Genomic DNA, 15,671 nt, shown 5'->3' with positions numbered 1-15,671 from the left:
GAGGAAAGAAGAGACAGGGAGACAGAGAAAGAGAGAGAAACAGAATGTTTGTAATAATGATGACCAAGAAGCTTGGTCTGAAGCTGGAATAAGAAAAAGCCCTCCTTTCCTCATTGGAGAAGTGGGAAATCTGTGACTATAGAACATTACAAATATTGTCAGACTTACTGGTTGTTTTATTCTTTGTTGCAAGGAATGGTCTTCAGGAGGCTTGGGAAGTGGCAGGGGGGAGGGAGGATATATATTCACAAATAAAGATGACATAAAAACAAAAGATATGAGTACAATTTTTTTTTTAAATAAAGCATTCTAGAATTTGACTAGGATTTGACGTCAAACTCACCAGCCTTTAGTTTTCAGACTTAGGATCATGGATATAAGGCTGGAAGGGGTTGCTAAGAGGCCATTGAGTATAGCCCTCTCTTTTTTATAAATGAAGAAAAAGGCCCAGGGAGGTTAATTGACTTGCCCAGGGTAACCCAGGTAGCAAGTGTCAGCAGAAGAATTTGAATCCAGGGCCTATGACTCCAGAACCAGTGCTCTTTCTATTACAGTAACACACTATATTCCATTCTCTTTTCTTTTCTTGAGAAAGAGAAATCCTTCATTAAGACAGCATTTGTCCTACTGTAGTTTTTTGGTTCTCCCTTCTATTCTCCATGTTTTTTTCAAAGATTACTGACAGTTCAGCAATTATATCTTGCACTTCTTCCAGTATATGGTTCACTTGGGCCAGGTGGCTAGAACTCATCTCTGTCTTACTTATTATGGGCATCAGTTCTCTGTTAGCCATTTTTATTCTGTCCTTTTCAGCCCACAGAGAATTTGATTCGACAGAAAAACCCCAGAAGCAAACAAGAACCGAGCAGCGATTTTCTTCTCCGGACTGTCCACTAATTTCCCGCCTGCCCTGAGCAGCAACCTGACCTCTCTTACTGTCTCGTCTGATAGTGGGTTGCCAAAAGAGGGAGCGATTTTATTGCTCTTTCTTCTTTCAAGGGGTTTTGGCTATTAGAATTTACCTGCTATCCATTGTCCTTGGATTTGAATGGCACTTTCAGAGATACGTTGTGGTGGAATTGAAACACTAGATTTGGAGTTAGAAGACTGGACATCAGTTTAGCACTTTCATTTACTGCCTAGGTGATCTTGAGTTCCATGAGCCTCAGCTTCCTCCTCTGTAAAAGCAGTGGTCCATCTGAGGTAATAACATGTTGAAAGGGCTCTTGGCCACTTCTGTAATCTATAATTCCTGCATCACTCTGTTCTCTGTTTCTTGATTCCATCCTGTCCATACCATCTGACTCTCCTTCCCTGCCTATGTCCCTCAGTCTGCCCTTTATAGATATTCTTCCCCTTCTTCTACACCCTGCTCAGGTGCTACCCAAGCTCCCCGTATCTTCTCTGATTCCAAAGTAGCTAACTTACTCTTTCCTTTTAGGACTTGTAGTATGGTATAATGTTAGGAGTTGTAGCACCTTCTGAAAGTTCCCACAATTCTTGGTACCCTCATGAGAAACAAAGATGACTTTATTAATGGAAATGACACTAAAGAAGGTGTGTTGCCGTCTGCCTGCATTTGCCTCCTGAAGTATCCTGGGCCTTTCCATCCAGATTTGTGACTGAAGCCTCTTATTTCCTTTGTCTCCCTCCATTAGAATGTGAACTCCTTGAGGGCAAGGACTATAACTTAGCACAGGGTTTCCATACATACTAAGTACTTAAATGCTTTATTCATTCATTCATTGCTATGAAGAAAGTGTTCAAGATATATAGATGTGAGGCTTTCAAGTTGTTATAAGTTTTCACTTGTTTCATTTCTTAATTTGAAACATTTTCCAACTTTTTTTATACCTTGTCATGTCCACTTTCTTACTGGAATAACTGAATTTCAAGGTATTATGTCGAATTACTTTGGATACTCTTATTAGATTATTTGTATAATTTCTCTTCTTCATCCCTTGCAATGTATTGATGCTAAACTGCAGATTTTCTTAATGGTAGTCTCTTTGCTTATGCTCATCATGAGTATTGAAAGAAGAGGTGACCAGGTTTCCTAAGGAATGATGTTGCTTGTTGCCTTTGGCTCCTGGTGGAAACCAGCTTCACCAGCTCCTTCATTTGCATTTTGTAGGAGAGCTTTTGAGCCACTTTTCCATTTAGATAGAACTTTCATGGTTTCTGATTTCAGTCATAGAGAGAATGTTACTTTGACTGTGATTTAGTTAGTTGTTCAGTTGTTCTAGTCATGTCTAACTCTTTGTGAACCCATTTGGAGTCTTCTTGGCAAAGATACTGGAGTAGTTTGTCATTTCCTTTTCCAGCTCATTTTACAGTTGAAGAAACTGAGGCAAACAAGGTTAAGTGACTTGCCCATGGTCACACAGCTAGTAAGTAACTAAGGTCAGATTTGAACTCAGGAAGATGAGTCTTCATGACTTCAGGCCCAATTCTCTGTCCCCTACTTCACCTAGCAGCACTATATAATTACTACAGAACTATATAAACTTTTTGGTCATTGGACAAAGATTTCACATTGAGGATCAACATTTAAAGTAATCTTTATAATTAGTATAAAAGCTTTTTGTGACACAGGTACTGTTTCTCACTCGCTGCTCATTTTTACTGACGAAGTACAAAGGGACAATGAAGATATTTTTGCCTATTTTAGAGGCTCTGCAGCAAAAGACTTTGTCAACTAGTGACCACACTGCTAATTATGACCTTCTTAGTTCTTAGGTAGGCCGGTCCTTACATAGCAGATAACCTTTTACTGTCACCTTATCAAAGCTTTTCTGACTTGGGAAACTTGTGCTTTGCTTTCATAGCCTTCAGTCAATTAACAAGCATTTACTAAGTGCCTACTATGTGACTAGAATTGGTGCTACAAAGACAAAAATGAAACAGTGCTTACCCTTCAGGATCTTACATCTCAGAGTCACTGTTACCATATTCCCTTCCTCCCATTTTAGGTGCAGAAATTTTATTTTTCCTTGCACAATTCAGTTCTCCACTATTAAGATGAATGACAAATTTTAGTTTTCTACTATCATATGAGAACATTGAGACAATTTGCAAAAATCTTACATAAATTAACTAAATGCACAGATTTACAATTATGTAAATGGAATTTTTTTTTCAGCTCAAGATTTACTAACTTATCCCCATGACATTGAAGGAAAATAGTGAGTTGTGGAAAAACAACAACAAAAAAGCCCTGGCCCCCGTGGTTTAGATTTAAAATATCTCTCTGACAAATTGTCACATTCATTCACGAGTTCTTATTGGTCTCAGCAGAGAAACTCTGGAATAGATTCTGAAAAGCTGAACTTTGGATTCCCCATGCATACCTGATGCTCTGCATAAGAAATTGTACAGCTGACAAGTCTCAACCAGACAGAGAACCATGTTATATTACCAGCTCAATTCTTTACAGACAAATTAATCCTTAGCATTACTTGCCACTTGAAGTAACTTGTATCAGGATTTAGATCAAAGATATGTACAAGTTTACTAAAATGTACACCAAGGGAACATTTAATTTGAATATGAGGCCAAGTCATTATTGGTTAAAAAAACTAAGAAGTGTTGATATTTGTTTAATATTAAATACAAACTTCACCAAAGACAGGGGTTTTGTTTTTGTTTTTCCCTAAAGAAGGCTTATTTGGATTTCATGAGGCCTAACGTGAGGTCTATAGTTGCCACGGCAAATTTATGAATTTGAATAATCGTGCAAATGCTATACATCTGCTGTCTGTCCATTTAGGATCATTTGTAGTAAACATTTTCCTAGGGAAAAAGCATAATATTTTATGTATAAAAGCAATTTTATTTTTTTTAACATTTTTAACATCCATGACATCTTTTTTGATAATGAGGTACCCCATCAAAATGCTGTTCTCAGTGACAATGAAGGGTGTGAGATTTTTTGAGATAGTTAGTTTTGACTGTATAGTTTTCACCATTTTAAGTCCTGCACCTGTGATAGCATATTTCTTCCTGTTTGCCAATAAAGTCATTAGGGGAAAAATCATGTTTTTATCCTGTTTGCTCAATCCTTATCATTCTGTTCACAATCTTTCAGTGACCCTTCTCTTTACCAGCTGTCTAAACATTCTTTCATATCCCTAGCAGAATCTTATGTACAGTTTCAAGAACTGTGTCATCCATTTCTTCTTCAAATATTGCACCCTTGACACATCTTTTAGGGAAAAATCTGTTTAATGCTATGGTATTTAAAGACTGCGTCCTATGATGAGTGACAATTTTGTGTGTGCGTTATGTGTGTTTTGTTTTTTGTAATGATCAGTTGGATCTTCTGTATCTAAAGAAATGATTTTGTCACTCAAAAACTCTGTCTAAAAGGGCCTTGAGAGAGAGAGTAGTGTAATACCTAAAGACATGGAAAAACCCTTGGTACAAGTCACATCTGTAGCTGTAGCAAAATATAGGGGAAGGACCTCATAGAGAGGTGCTCTGGGATACAATGACAGTATAAACTGAAACTTACACTCAAAGGAGGTTGAGGAAGCTATAACATTCAGTTATCTTTCCATATCATTCACCTTTATAAACAGTTTTAGATGAATTAGCAAATTTGAAGAGGATATAAAGCTTAAATCAATTTTTGTCCTTCTAAAAATTATTTCTGAAGCAAAGCTCTACTGCATAATGGAAAATCTTCTTTTATTCTACTGAACAAATGAGCTTGGTATCTTAAAATATGTTACTTGTATAGGCATGACTGATTTTGCCTCCATACCTTGCATACTTCCAAAGTAAACCACAAATGCATAGACTGTAAGGCTCTTACAGAAGTCCTAGCAGCAAAAATCCAGATCCAGTTTCCCAGCCCACATAACTCCTACCCTATTATAATATGGCAAGTTTTAATTTTTTTCTAGGAAAAACTCTAAATTATGTCACCACAATTTTCCCTGAAATTTCCCTTGACTCATTCTTACTGAAGATTTTATGAGCTACTCCTTATGTATTATAGAAAAGACAAAAATATATCCATTAAGGTGAGGAGTCATGGTCTGTGATGGCTAATATTCTGGTATTGGAGGCAGGATGTTCATTTTTACCATTGAAAGAAGGAATTTTGGCACAAACTTTTTTTAATTTGCAAATTCTTATATTTTTATTTTAAAACTTGTGAAATACATAGGACAACTGAAAAAACTTTGTTGGACTATAAAGGTAAGAAAATGGGTGAAGCTCTTGGGAAACCGAATGTGGATATGATATACAAAACACTTGTAGAATGATAGACAAATTTATCATTAACTTGTAAGGCTATTTGTCTTATTTGTCTTCCTCTTGAATTTATAGTATATAAAACATATTTCATGCTTTTTTATTTTATTTTTAGAAGCAGTATTGATGCAGATAAATAGTGCTGAAATATTAGCTCTATTTTCTTATATGAAGTTATTTTATGATATCTATTAAATATACCTTCAGTAAAATACAATCATTTACAGCTGTATAAATACATTCAGCTTTCCTCTTTTTAAAAAGTCAATAAAGTTTGTGCAATTTGAACAGTTTAAAATATATCCTCTATGGACTTCATTGAAAACTTGAGAATTCATTGAAAAAAAAAAGGAGTTGGCAATGTGCCACCATGGCTCAGGGTGTATCTTTGAGCTCCATGAGTCTATTAGCTCAATGGTCAACTTACCCAAGGGGCCATTAGCCTCTGAGACAGTTTATGCTCTCAAGCTCAAATAAAACTGATTGATATCAAGTAATTCCTTTACAGGGAGAGATATGAGTGAATCATGTCTTCTATGTAAGACTCCTGGAAAACTGAGTGAATAATTAGAAGTTTAATGAACACAAAACAAAGCAAAGGGAATAAGGTGGTGTTAAAAGCTTGCCATGATGAACTCTCCCTCATTAACCACAATCTAGTACACTAGAATTACTCAACAAGGTCCAAATATGTGCTGTGTTATAAAATGAGAATTCTTTGAAAGGGGAAAAATATGTGTAGTGTACATAATGTTTAGATATACACCTACGGAAAAAAAAAAAGATTGTAGATAGACTTCATCTGAGCTAGATTTGTGGAGGCAAACGGGGAGGAAGGAACATGTTCTTTCTGTTCATTCTTCTTTCCTTCCTCCCCTCTCCTCTCTTTCCTTTTTTCTTCCTTCCCCTTTTCTCTCCTTTCTGTCCCTTGCCTCCTTGATTCCCATCATTTAGGATGAACCTTTAGGATTTCATCACCGTAGGTAGCTCCTGGGCCGCAAGGTGGTGCAATGGATAAAATGCCAGACCTGGAATCAGGAAGACTCATCTTTCTGAGTTTAAATCTAGCGTCAGACACTTACTAGCTGTGTGACCCTGAACAAATCACTTAAACTCTCTCTGTTTCTGCTTTGTCAGCTTGAAATGGGGACCTCAACAGCACCTGCCTCAGAGTTGTTGTAAGGATCAAATGAGATATTTGTAAAGCATTGAGCACAGTGCCTGGCACAGAGTAGGTACTTAATAAATATTTTTTCCCTTCCCATATTCCCCCTATCCGTCATGCCACACTGTTTCACTTCTGTATTTAAACTCATCTAGTAATTTGGGACACGTTTGGACTTGGAATATATTGATGGAATCTATGGAGGTCTGAGGAATGGAATCATCCAAAGATAAAGGGGTTTGAGGGCAGGGAGACCTGGCAGTGAAATAGAAGAAATTGTCTTTTTATATTAACAACCATCACATGAAGGAGTACAGCCTAGGCAGCCGGGTGGCCCAGTGGAAAAAGCACTGGGTCTGGAGTCAGGAAGATGAGTTTAAATCCAGTTTGGTTTGTTAGCTGTGTGACTGCTTGACCTCTGCCTCAATTTCCTCATCTGTAAAATGGGCATAATAATAGCATCTGCCTCCCTGGGTGGTGAGGCTTCAATGAAGTCACGTTTATAAGGCGTTTAACTAATTAACTGAACTGCTGTGTGCTTGGCACGTTGTAAGCGCTATACAGTGCTTGCTATTGTGATCATTATGATTTTTGTTTGAAAGAGTGTTGGATTTGAAGTCAGAGGACCTGGATTCAGACTTGATTCTGCCACCAGAGCCTCAGTTCCATCGTCTATAAGATGAAAAGACTGTGCTAGACAGTATCTGAAATTCCTTCTAGCTCTAATATATTTTGATCCTAATTTTTATAAAAGCCAAAATAACCTTGTGACTCAAAATCACAACCCTCTGGGCCCGTGTGCTTTCTGGTCTGCTAATACTGACTCAGCTCACATCATGCCAGGGCTTTGGCCAGCCTGGGACTGGGAAACTCACTACCAAGGAGGCCGCCCTTTTCCAATAGCTCTAATTTTTAACAAGTTTTTCCATCTCTCCTGACTAAATTTGGCCCTATCACCTTCTAATCACCATTCCCATCTCTTCCTTCTGGGCCAGTCAGAACAGTGAAAGAAGCTTCAGATTGGGAATGAAAGAATCTGAGTTCCAATCCTGCCTCTGCACTTTCATATCTTTGTGATCTTGGGCAGATCACTTTGCTTCTCAAGGTCTCTTTTAAAAAAAAATTATAAAATAAGGGGATGGCATGAGGTGACCTCTGAGGTCCATCTCATCTCTAAATCGCAGATCCTATAGGCTTGACTCTCATGTGAGAACTTTGTAAATACTTGAAGACTGTGTCCTCACCTCTCTCTCCCCCAATTCTTCTCTTCTCCAAGCTAAACATCCCAGCTGTTGTTTTTTAACTGTTCCTCATTGGCATGAAAGCAGGTTCCTTTACCAATCTTTCTTTGGGTGTTATCCAGTCAATCAAAATCCATCTTAAAATGTAGTGCCCACAGTATTCTACCTGTCATCTGAGTAAAGTACGGCAGCAGTGGACTATTACTATCATGATAGCCTTCCAGCATTTGTACAGTGTACAGCAGTCACATCTCCCTTTAGTCATCTGTTCTCTATCCTGAATATTCTCTAACTGCTCCAACTCTTGGTTTCCATACCCCTTTATCTTTTGGTTTTCTTCCTTTTGATGGCCTCTTATATAGTATAATTCCTTTTAAAATGTAGTGTCCATATTATAACACTTTCCAGATTCCGTCTAATTAGCACAGAGTAAGGAATGATTATTACTTTCTATGATCTGGGTACTTTATTTCTATAAAATAGAAAATTCTTCTGCAGTCTAAGATTGCTTTAATTTTTCTGGAAACTATATCATTGACTCACGTAAGCCTGTTGTCACCTAAATCGCTAATTTTTTGTTTTTATATGGGCTGCTTTTTCCCCATCTTGTACTTCCTTCATTGATTTTTGAACTTATATGTAGGATTTTACATTTATTCTTATTTAGATTTGCAAGCTGAATGTTATTTGGGGACTTCCTTTGTTCATCTTTTCAGATTGTTTGTATTATATTGCGTAGCCCATAGTAGAAGCTTTATAAACATTATATTGACTTACATAAAGCTGCCATTGGTATGCTATAACCTACACCTTTACAAGGGTGGTATTGAGCTCTGCCATGAGCTGATGTTTCCTAGGTTTTCTTCTTTCTGGTTTGGGAAGAGTGGGAGGATTTCTGAGCCATCAAGGCAGAAAAAAGCCCATAAGATAACTTAGTTTATCCTGCCTGGGCTTGGGGGGGGGGTGCAAAATAGAGTTTTTCTTTATCTGAAAGCATGTGAATGCTTTCTCACAAGTAGAAAGTTTTTTTGTGTTTGGACAGAACTCTTCTAACTTTAAAAATATAGATCTTTATTTTAAGTAGCAGATAGTTATAGCTATTGAGCCCTACTTTAAGATTAAGAAAAATTAGAGATGATTAGAGCTGTATTACTAATTTATTGAGCTACCTGCAAAAGTGTTATATTAGTTAGTTGCAAATTTTCATTTCATAACTATAGCACATTGTATAACTCCAAAGAAAAATGTGGCAGTATTTTCGTTTTATAAAGAAGTGGAGAGTACCAGTGGCAGCTTCTACTCATTTTAGAAATAGGCTCTTGCCTTTGTTCTCTATAGGTTAATGCTGGGTAAAAGTGAAGAGAGGTGCTAATGGGAGTGTGTGATCAGGAATGCCAATAAAGAGAAGTAGATGGGGCATAAGGTTGCTGAGTTGTAAGGAAAGTGCTTTGTAAACTTCATAGCACTTTATAAATGTGAGCTGTTATTAGTGGGAATAGAAAGTAACTTGTGTTAGGGTATGGTTGCGCTAATGAGATCAGAGAATGAGATAGTACTCCAAAATAACTTCCAATTCTATTTTCTGGCACACATATTTTGAGAAACATTGCTAGATTATTCTTTTCTTTATGCTGAGCTGAAAATTAAATTTGTGAGCCTCAGAGTGAACTTTAGACAATCTTCTTTTTTCAACTTGATGCCCTTTGCTATTTTTATTGCAATTACTCATGAATAGCCTTTATTCCAAAACCACCCAGTTCTATCCTTTTTTTCCTTCATTCTCAGATAACAAAAAAACCTTCTCTTTCTTTTTTGCCTTCCCTCAGAATGGTATCTATGGAAAATTCAGGCTGTCCTTATAAAGCAATATACATATTCATGAACATACCAGATGTTATGAGTTTCTAAGTGAAATTTGAATTATTTCATGATGTAAGAGATAAATATAGGTCAAGTGGATAGTAAAGCCTAGGCCATTAATAACTGAGTTAAAGAGTATTTTGTATAAAAAATTTTTACTAAACTATTTCACAGAAATATAAGGAGAGATGGACATATACACATATGTCATATATGTATACACATATATGAAATTATATATCTTCACATATATGTACATATAGACATGCATGTATGTGCTCATATCTGTCTCTATGTAGATACAGAAGTAGAGATACATAGATATAACAATAAGTGTATTAAGCTTAAAACTGCACTGAAACTTTTGGAATACTCTATATGTCTCTTTAGTAATTACATAATATTAATTTTTCATTATTCTTTTGACATTACATTAAACTGCTTTTTTTCTTTTCCCCAATTAGTTTTGTCAGCCTGGAGGATGGCAATTGTCCAGAGAGAGGAAGCAGCCAACATTCTTCGTGGTTGTCCTGACAGATATTGACTCAGATCGGCATTATTGTTCGTGTCTAACTTTCTATGAGGCAGACATTAACCTCCAGGTAAAGTACCTCAATAGCAAAAATTCAACCCAATTTAATTGAATTAAAACAAGCATTTGTTAAATTCCTGCTATATAAAAGGCATTATGAACACAAAGATGAAAAACAACGGTACCTGCCCTCCGGGAAGTGACATGGGTGATGAGTTATATGATGAGCGCACTGTTTTTATTGTTGTTCGGTTGTTCAGGTATGTCAGACTCCATGTGACCCCATGGAGTTTGTTGATGGGATTTTCTTGGCAAAGATCCTGGAGTGGTTTGCCATTTCCTTCTCCATCATGTCCCCATTTTATAGATGAGGAACTTAGGCAGATAGGGGCTAAGTGACTTACCCTTAGGACCCAGGACTGCGACCCAGATCTAAGTATAGGCAATGCAACAGAGTCCTGCTCTGGTGCCAACAAAGGAACCCCTGTAAATCTCCTTCTGACCCGTTGTCCAGTCTCCTTGTTGTCTGTCAGCCAAGAGGTCTGGAAACTGCCCCTGCTACCACTGATTCACTTGCCCCAAGGCTGCTCCTGGCTTGCTGGGGCCCAGTCTTCCCTGGCACAGCCTTTGCTGAACTGTACTCCCCTCTCACCCTGGTGCAGCTAAACTTTCCTGCCAGCCTTCTAAGTTGTCTTGGGCTGGAAGATTGTTTTACTCCATCTTTTTGTGGTTCTGCCTCTCTAGAATTTGTTCAGAGTTATTATTTAAAGGTATTTGGAGGGGTTTGGGGGAGAGCTCAGGCAAGTCCTTGCCTTGACTCTGCCATCTTGGCTTTGCCTCCCTGGTGGTCCGTTTTTCAGTGGACAAGTGATCTATAGATGTGAAGAAATAGTTATCAAAAGAGTATTTGTAAACTATTAATAACCATAGAAAAGATTGCTCCAAAGCACTAATAATAAGAGAAATAAAAATCCACCAACTTTGAAGTTTTACCCCAAACTAGTAAAGATGACAAAAGATGGGAATAACGAACGTTGGAAGGACTGTGGAAAGGTATGTGCACATGTAGGCTGTCGGTGGAGCTGTGTGCTGGTCTCACCCCACCATTTCTGGAGAGCAGTTTGGAAGGGTCCTAGGAAACTGATTAAAATGATGATATTCTTGATATCACTGCTAAGCATGTACCCCAAGGAGGTCAGCGACAGAAAGTCCCTGTATACCCCACAACACATTTAACAACACTGCTGTAGCAGCGAAGAACTAGAAACAAATTAGATGTCCATCAACTAAAGAATATCTGAATTAATTGTGGTACATGACTATAATGGAATATGAAAAAGTCAAAGACGCATGAGAGAACATATGAATCAGTGCAAACCAAGTCAAAAGGCCTGTGGTGAGGTCCAGAAAAGTCAGACTTGGCAGACCACCTATCCTAGGCATTTTTGCCTGGAAGAATACTGAGAAAAAAACTGCACCTGGAAAAGCTGCAGGAAGACTGCAGAGCCAAGTTGGAGTCAGGAGAGCTGAGGTGTGTCGCTGGAGACAGTGTGCTCCCAGGGGACTGAAAGTCAGGAGCTTTGGAGTTCCCAACTTTGGCTGATAACTTATCATAAGCGAGGTGGAGAGGCAAAGCTGCCAACAAGGAAAATTATATTTGTCTGCATTTGGTTCCCAAATAATGCAAAGAAGTTGATGTTTTCAAAGTGTCTCCAGGAAATGCATGTTGTTAAAGCACCAGTAGAGTAGCCATATATAATTCTCAACCCAAAGACACTTTTAATTTCAATTTTGTGCTTGACATACTATGTGATGAAATTTTATGAGTGTTTCTTTGTCTCTTGCACATGACAGCAATCAAGTTTATTGTAAATATAAATTCTCAGCAATTCCTATTGCAATCAGATGCCTCTCAGAACACTTGACAAACCCTTGGTGATTAATTTTCACAATGAGCTTTGAGGCTAAATTACTCTCCTTATTTCATAAATAGTAACCAGAGGATAAGTGATTTCCTTGGAGTATCCAAGAAAACAGAGTTTAAAAACTGCTTGAATTCCATAGTCTAGGTTGGTGAGAGGTGGGTGATATTTCTATATCTGCTGTCTTTGTGATACTTACTAAATACCCTTTTTGTGAAAGCTTAAAAAAAAGAAGTGACGTGAGAAGGCACCTCTTTCCCTGTTCTGCAGAGTTTGGAGACCATACGTGTGGCACACTAAATATAACATCAGACCTTCTCAATACGCGCATTAGTTTTCCTAAACTGTTTATTTTCTCTCTTTCTCTTTGTTATAAGGGATATAGTTCTCTGCAAGATGGGGGGGAGAATATTATAAAATATAAGTGATGTAAAAACAAAAGATAGCAATAAAATTTTTTTAAGGGCAAACCATAAAAAGTTTAAAGTCTTCTTACATATGATTGTTCTTTTTCCATATAACAGTGGTGTTTAAGTGTGAATTTGGGGGTTAAGGAGCCAATTTGCCTGTTAAGTGTTGTCAGGCATCAGACCCAAGCTGGAATTTCCAGGCAGTTATGTCCAGGCGCCTGGTCTGAAATCTGGAACAAACAGTTTGAAAAGCTAATAATAAACATGATTTGGACAGAATTTGAACCAGATGACCTCTGTGGTCCTTGCAGTTCTGTGATCTTGTGATTCTCCAATTCTGACTTAGAAATCAAAGATATTCCCTCATAGATCATCTTGGTTTTAAGATGTTTGCTTTTCTGGCATGAACCATTTATCACTGTCCTTAAAAATCTGTTTTTCTTTTATTTTTGGACAATCTAATGAACTCAAAAATAGATACTTGAATTCTCATTTAGTTTGAATTACTTCATACCACGTATGCTATGACACACTAGTTGGAAGCCAAGGAAGGACCACCTAGGGACAGATATAATTCAAAATACAGTTGTGCAACTTTAAGAAGATATATTGTCTTTCTGATATACAGTTATACTGTCAGTAATCACAAGAAATACTTTGGCATTAAATGTGTCCATAACCTTTCCAGAATGATCTATCTAGGAAATCTGATCCCAAATTTTCTTTACTAAATAATAAAAGCTGAGTTATTTGATACACAAAAAATGTTATTGTTATAGCTTATAAAAAAGAACTTCTTGGTGTTTCAGTTACTTTAAAAATCTTGTTTTAAAGAAAGTATCTTAATACTTGTTACAAACCTAGACCTGATTGTGCAGTTGATATTTTAAGACATGAGCCTAAAATGTATTAATATTTAAAAAAAATAGATAGTGTTAACATGACTGTTTTCTGCTAAAAGCCAGTACTCTTAGCAAATTGAGCAATATGAGCCAATAAATTTAACACTAACAGCACAAAGATTTTGGGAAAACAGATTTCAAAGGGCTCAGAATGGGTAGGACCATATGGCCCAAAATTCAACAGGTCATATCAGCACAGGTGAGAGGAGATGTTCTCCGTAATGATATTCTAAAGACACAAACCACTTCTAGTGAGAAGGAAAAGAGGGAGTTGTTTAAAGAGCGTGGATATATAGGACGTGCAGCAATCAAATCGTATTTTTAAAATCTATGTACTGAAGAGGAATTGAAGCAAGGGCAGATAATGGAGAATGAATACCAAAGTGTTGCACAATCCTGAGAAAATCGTGACAGGTGTACGACAGATAAGAGTGTGAGCTGAGACTGATGAGGAAACCTCAGAATCACAAAAAGTATTGTTTTGTTTAAAGCTCTATTGGGAAAAGCAGTATTAAAGAAGGAATAGATCTGCTTCTCCAGTTGGGATGGGGGTGTGGTGGAGAAAGACAGAGAAAATGCAGAAATATTCTAGTCTTATTTTGCATCTATTTTCTCTGCCCAGGATAATAATTTTTGAATCAGAAAGGACAAAATTAAATTGTCTAATTACAGTATTGATAGCCACGATAAGAAATGAAATAGCAAGAGAGCCCCACATTGCCCATGTTGAGTTTGTCACCATTTTCAGATCATCTGCATTGTAGGGTACTGTAAAAGACCAGGAGATTCAATCTTTGTTTTGATGATTTTTGAAAGATAATAATAATAGCTCGCATGCATATTGCACTCAAAGTTTTGCAAAGTGCTTTACATATTTTCTTTCATTTAGTCTTTACAAGCATCTCCATTTTACAGATGAAGAAACTGAGAATGGCAGCTGTTAAGTGAGTTTCTTAGAGTCCCGGAGCTAGTAAGTGTCAGAGAAAGGATTTGGACTCCTGACCTCAAGTCCAGCACTCTATCCACCATGACACCTTGCTGCTTATCATGGAGAATAGGAGAGACCAGCAGACTGGAGAAGGATAAATGTTGTTCCAATTTTTTTAAAAATGGAGAGAATATGTAAACTGTAGGCCAGTTAGTTTGACTTCAGTTTCTGTAAAATTCTTGAACATACTATTTGAGAAGTAATTAGTAATTTCTAGAAGAGGAAGCAATGGCTTTAAAAAGCCAACTTGCTTTCACCAAGAACAGGTCATGCCAAACTAACCTCATTTCCTTTTTGACAGGCTTACTAGATTGCTATATTTGTATAGACATGTAGACACATTAAGCTTATTTATATTTCAGTAAAGCACTTAACTAATTCTGTGATGTTATTCTTGTGGAAAAGTTAGAGACAGAGGTGAGAGATATTTAATAGTATCATTAAGGAGGATCCAAAACAGGTTGAATGTGCAGACTTTAAGATTACTCATTAATGATTGGAAAGAGTTCCTTTTATGGAGGCTGCCAAAGATCTGTGTTTTTCTGTGTAGTTTAAAATTTCTATCAGTGACTTGAATAATAGCATAGATAACACGCATATAAAATTTACCACTGTCAAAAAGCCAGGAGAGTTAGCTAAGAAATTGGATGGAAGGCTAGAACAATAGACTAAATCTAATAAAATGAAATGTAATCAAAATAAATGTAAAATCAAGATGTAAAGTTCAAAATTTCAACTTAGTAAATACAAGATAGGTTGATATGTCTAGATAACAACCTGAAAAAGATTTGAAGTTTTTTGTGGACTACAAGCTCATAATGAATTAACAATATGATATTGTTGATAGCCAAAAAAAAAAAAAGCTGTTGCAATTGTAGCTGTATTAAGAATAGTATTATGCTAAGACTGTGGAGTGATATTATCATTCTATTCTGCCCTGGTCAAACCAGGGAGTTGGTGCAGAGTTGGGCTCCCAGGACAATCAAGGGCTTTGAAATCATGCTATATGAGAATGAGTTAAAGCAAATGGGGAAGGTTAACCTAAAGCACAGAAGACTTGGGGGTAGGGATAGTAGGATATATAGTACCTATTATGGAAAAAAGAGAATTGTACTCATTCTGCTTTGACCTACAAGTAAGTAGAAGCAGGGGTTGGAAATATCAGAGAATGAAGAGAGAGTCCTGAGCCTTGTGGACAGCCAGTGAAAATTCTGGGAGTCAGAAGATGGCATGTCATAAGCAAAGTAGGGCATGGAAACCAGTGATACTACATCTCTGTGTACACAGGAGAAGAGGCAGTGTAATTTAAGTATAAACATGAGACTGAAAAAGTAGGAAGGGGCAAGATTATTGAGGGCTTAGAAACCAAATAGAGGGCTTTATACTTTA

General features: G+C 37.1%; 1 protein-coding gene across 2 annotated transcripts in view; it reads left to right on the top strand.

Annotated features, from left to right (window-relative positions):
- The window catches only part of SBF2 (SET binding factor 2), a 509,481-nt gene that overhangs the window by 171,254 nt on the left and 322,556 nt on the right, over positions 1 to 15,671 (top strand). For both annotated transcript variants that reach the window (XM_036762802.1, XM_036762803.1), the window contains exon 3: positions 9,993 to 10,130. In XM_036762802.1, the coding sequence (XP_036618697.1) occupies positions 9,993 to 10,130 (138 nt within the window). The remainder of the gene's footprint in view (positions 1 to 9,992; positions 10,131 to 15,671) is intronic.

This window comes from Trichosurus vulpecula, chromosome 6, assembly GCF_011100635.1.
Source record: "Trichosurus vulpecula isolate mTriVul1 chromosome 6, mTriVul1.pri, whole genome shotgun sequence".
In the NCBI taxonomy this organism is placed as follows: Eukaryota; Metazoa; Chordata; class Mammalia; order Diprotodontia; family Phalangeridae; genus Trichosurus; species Trichosurus vulpecula.
This window is presented reverse-complemented; position numbering and strand designations above follow the sequence as displayed.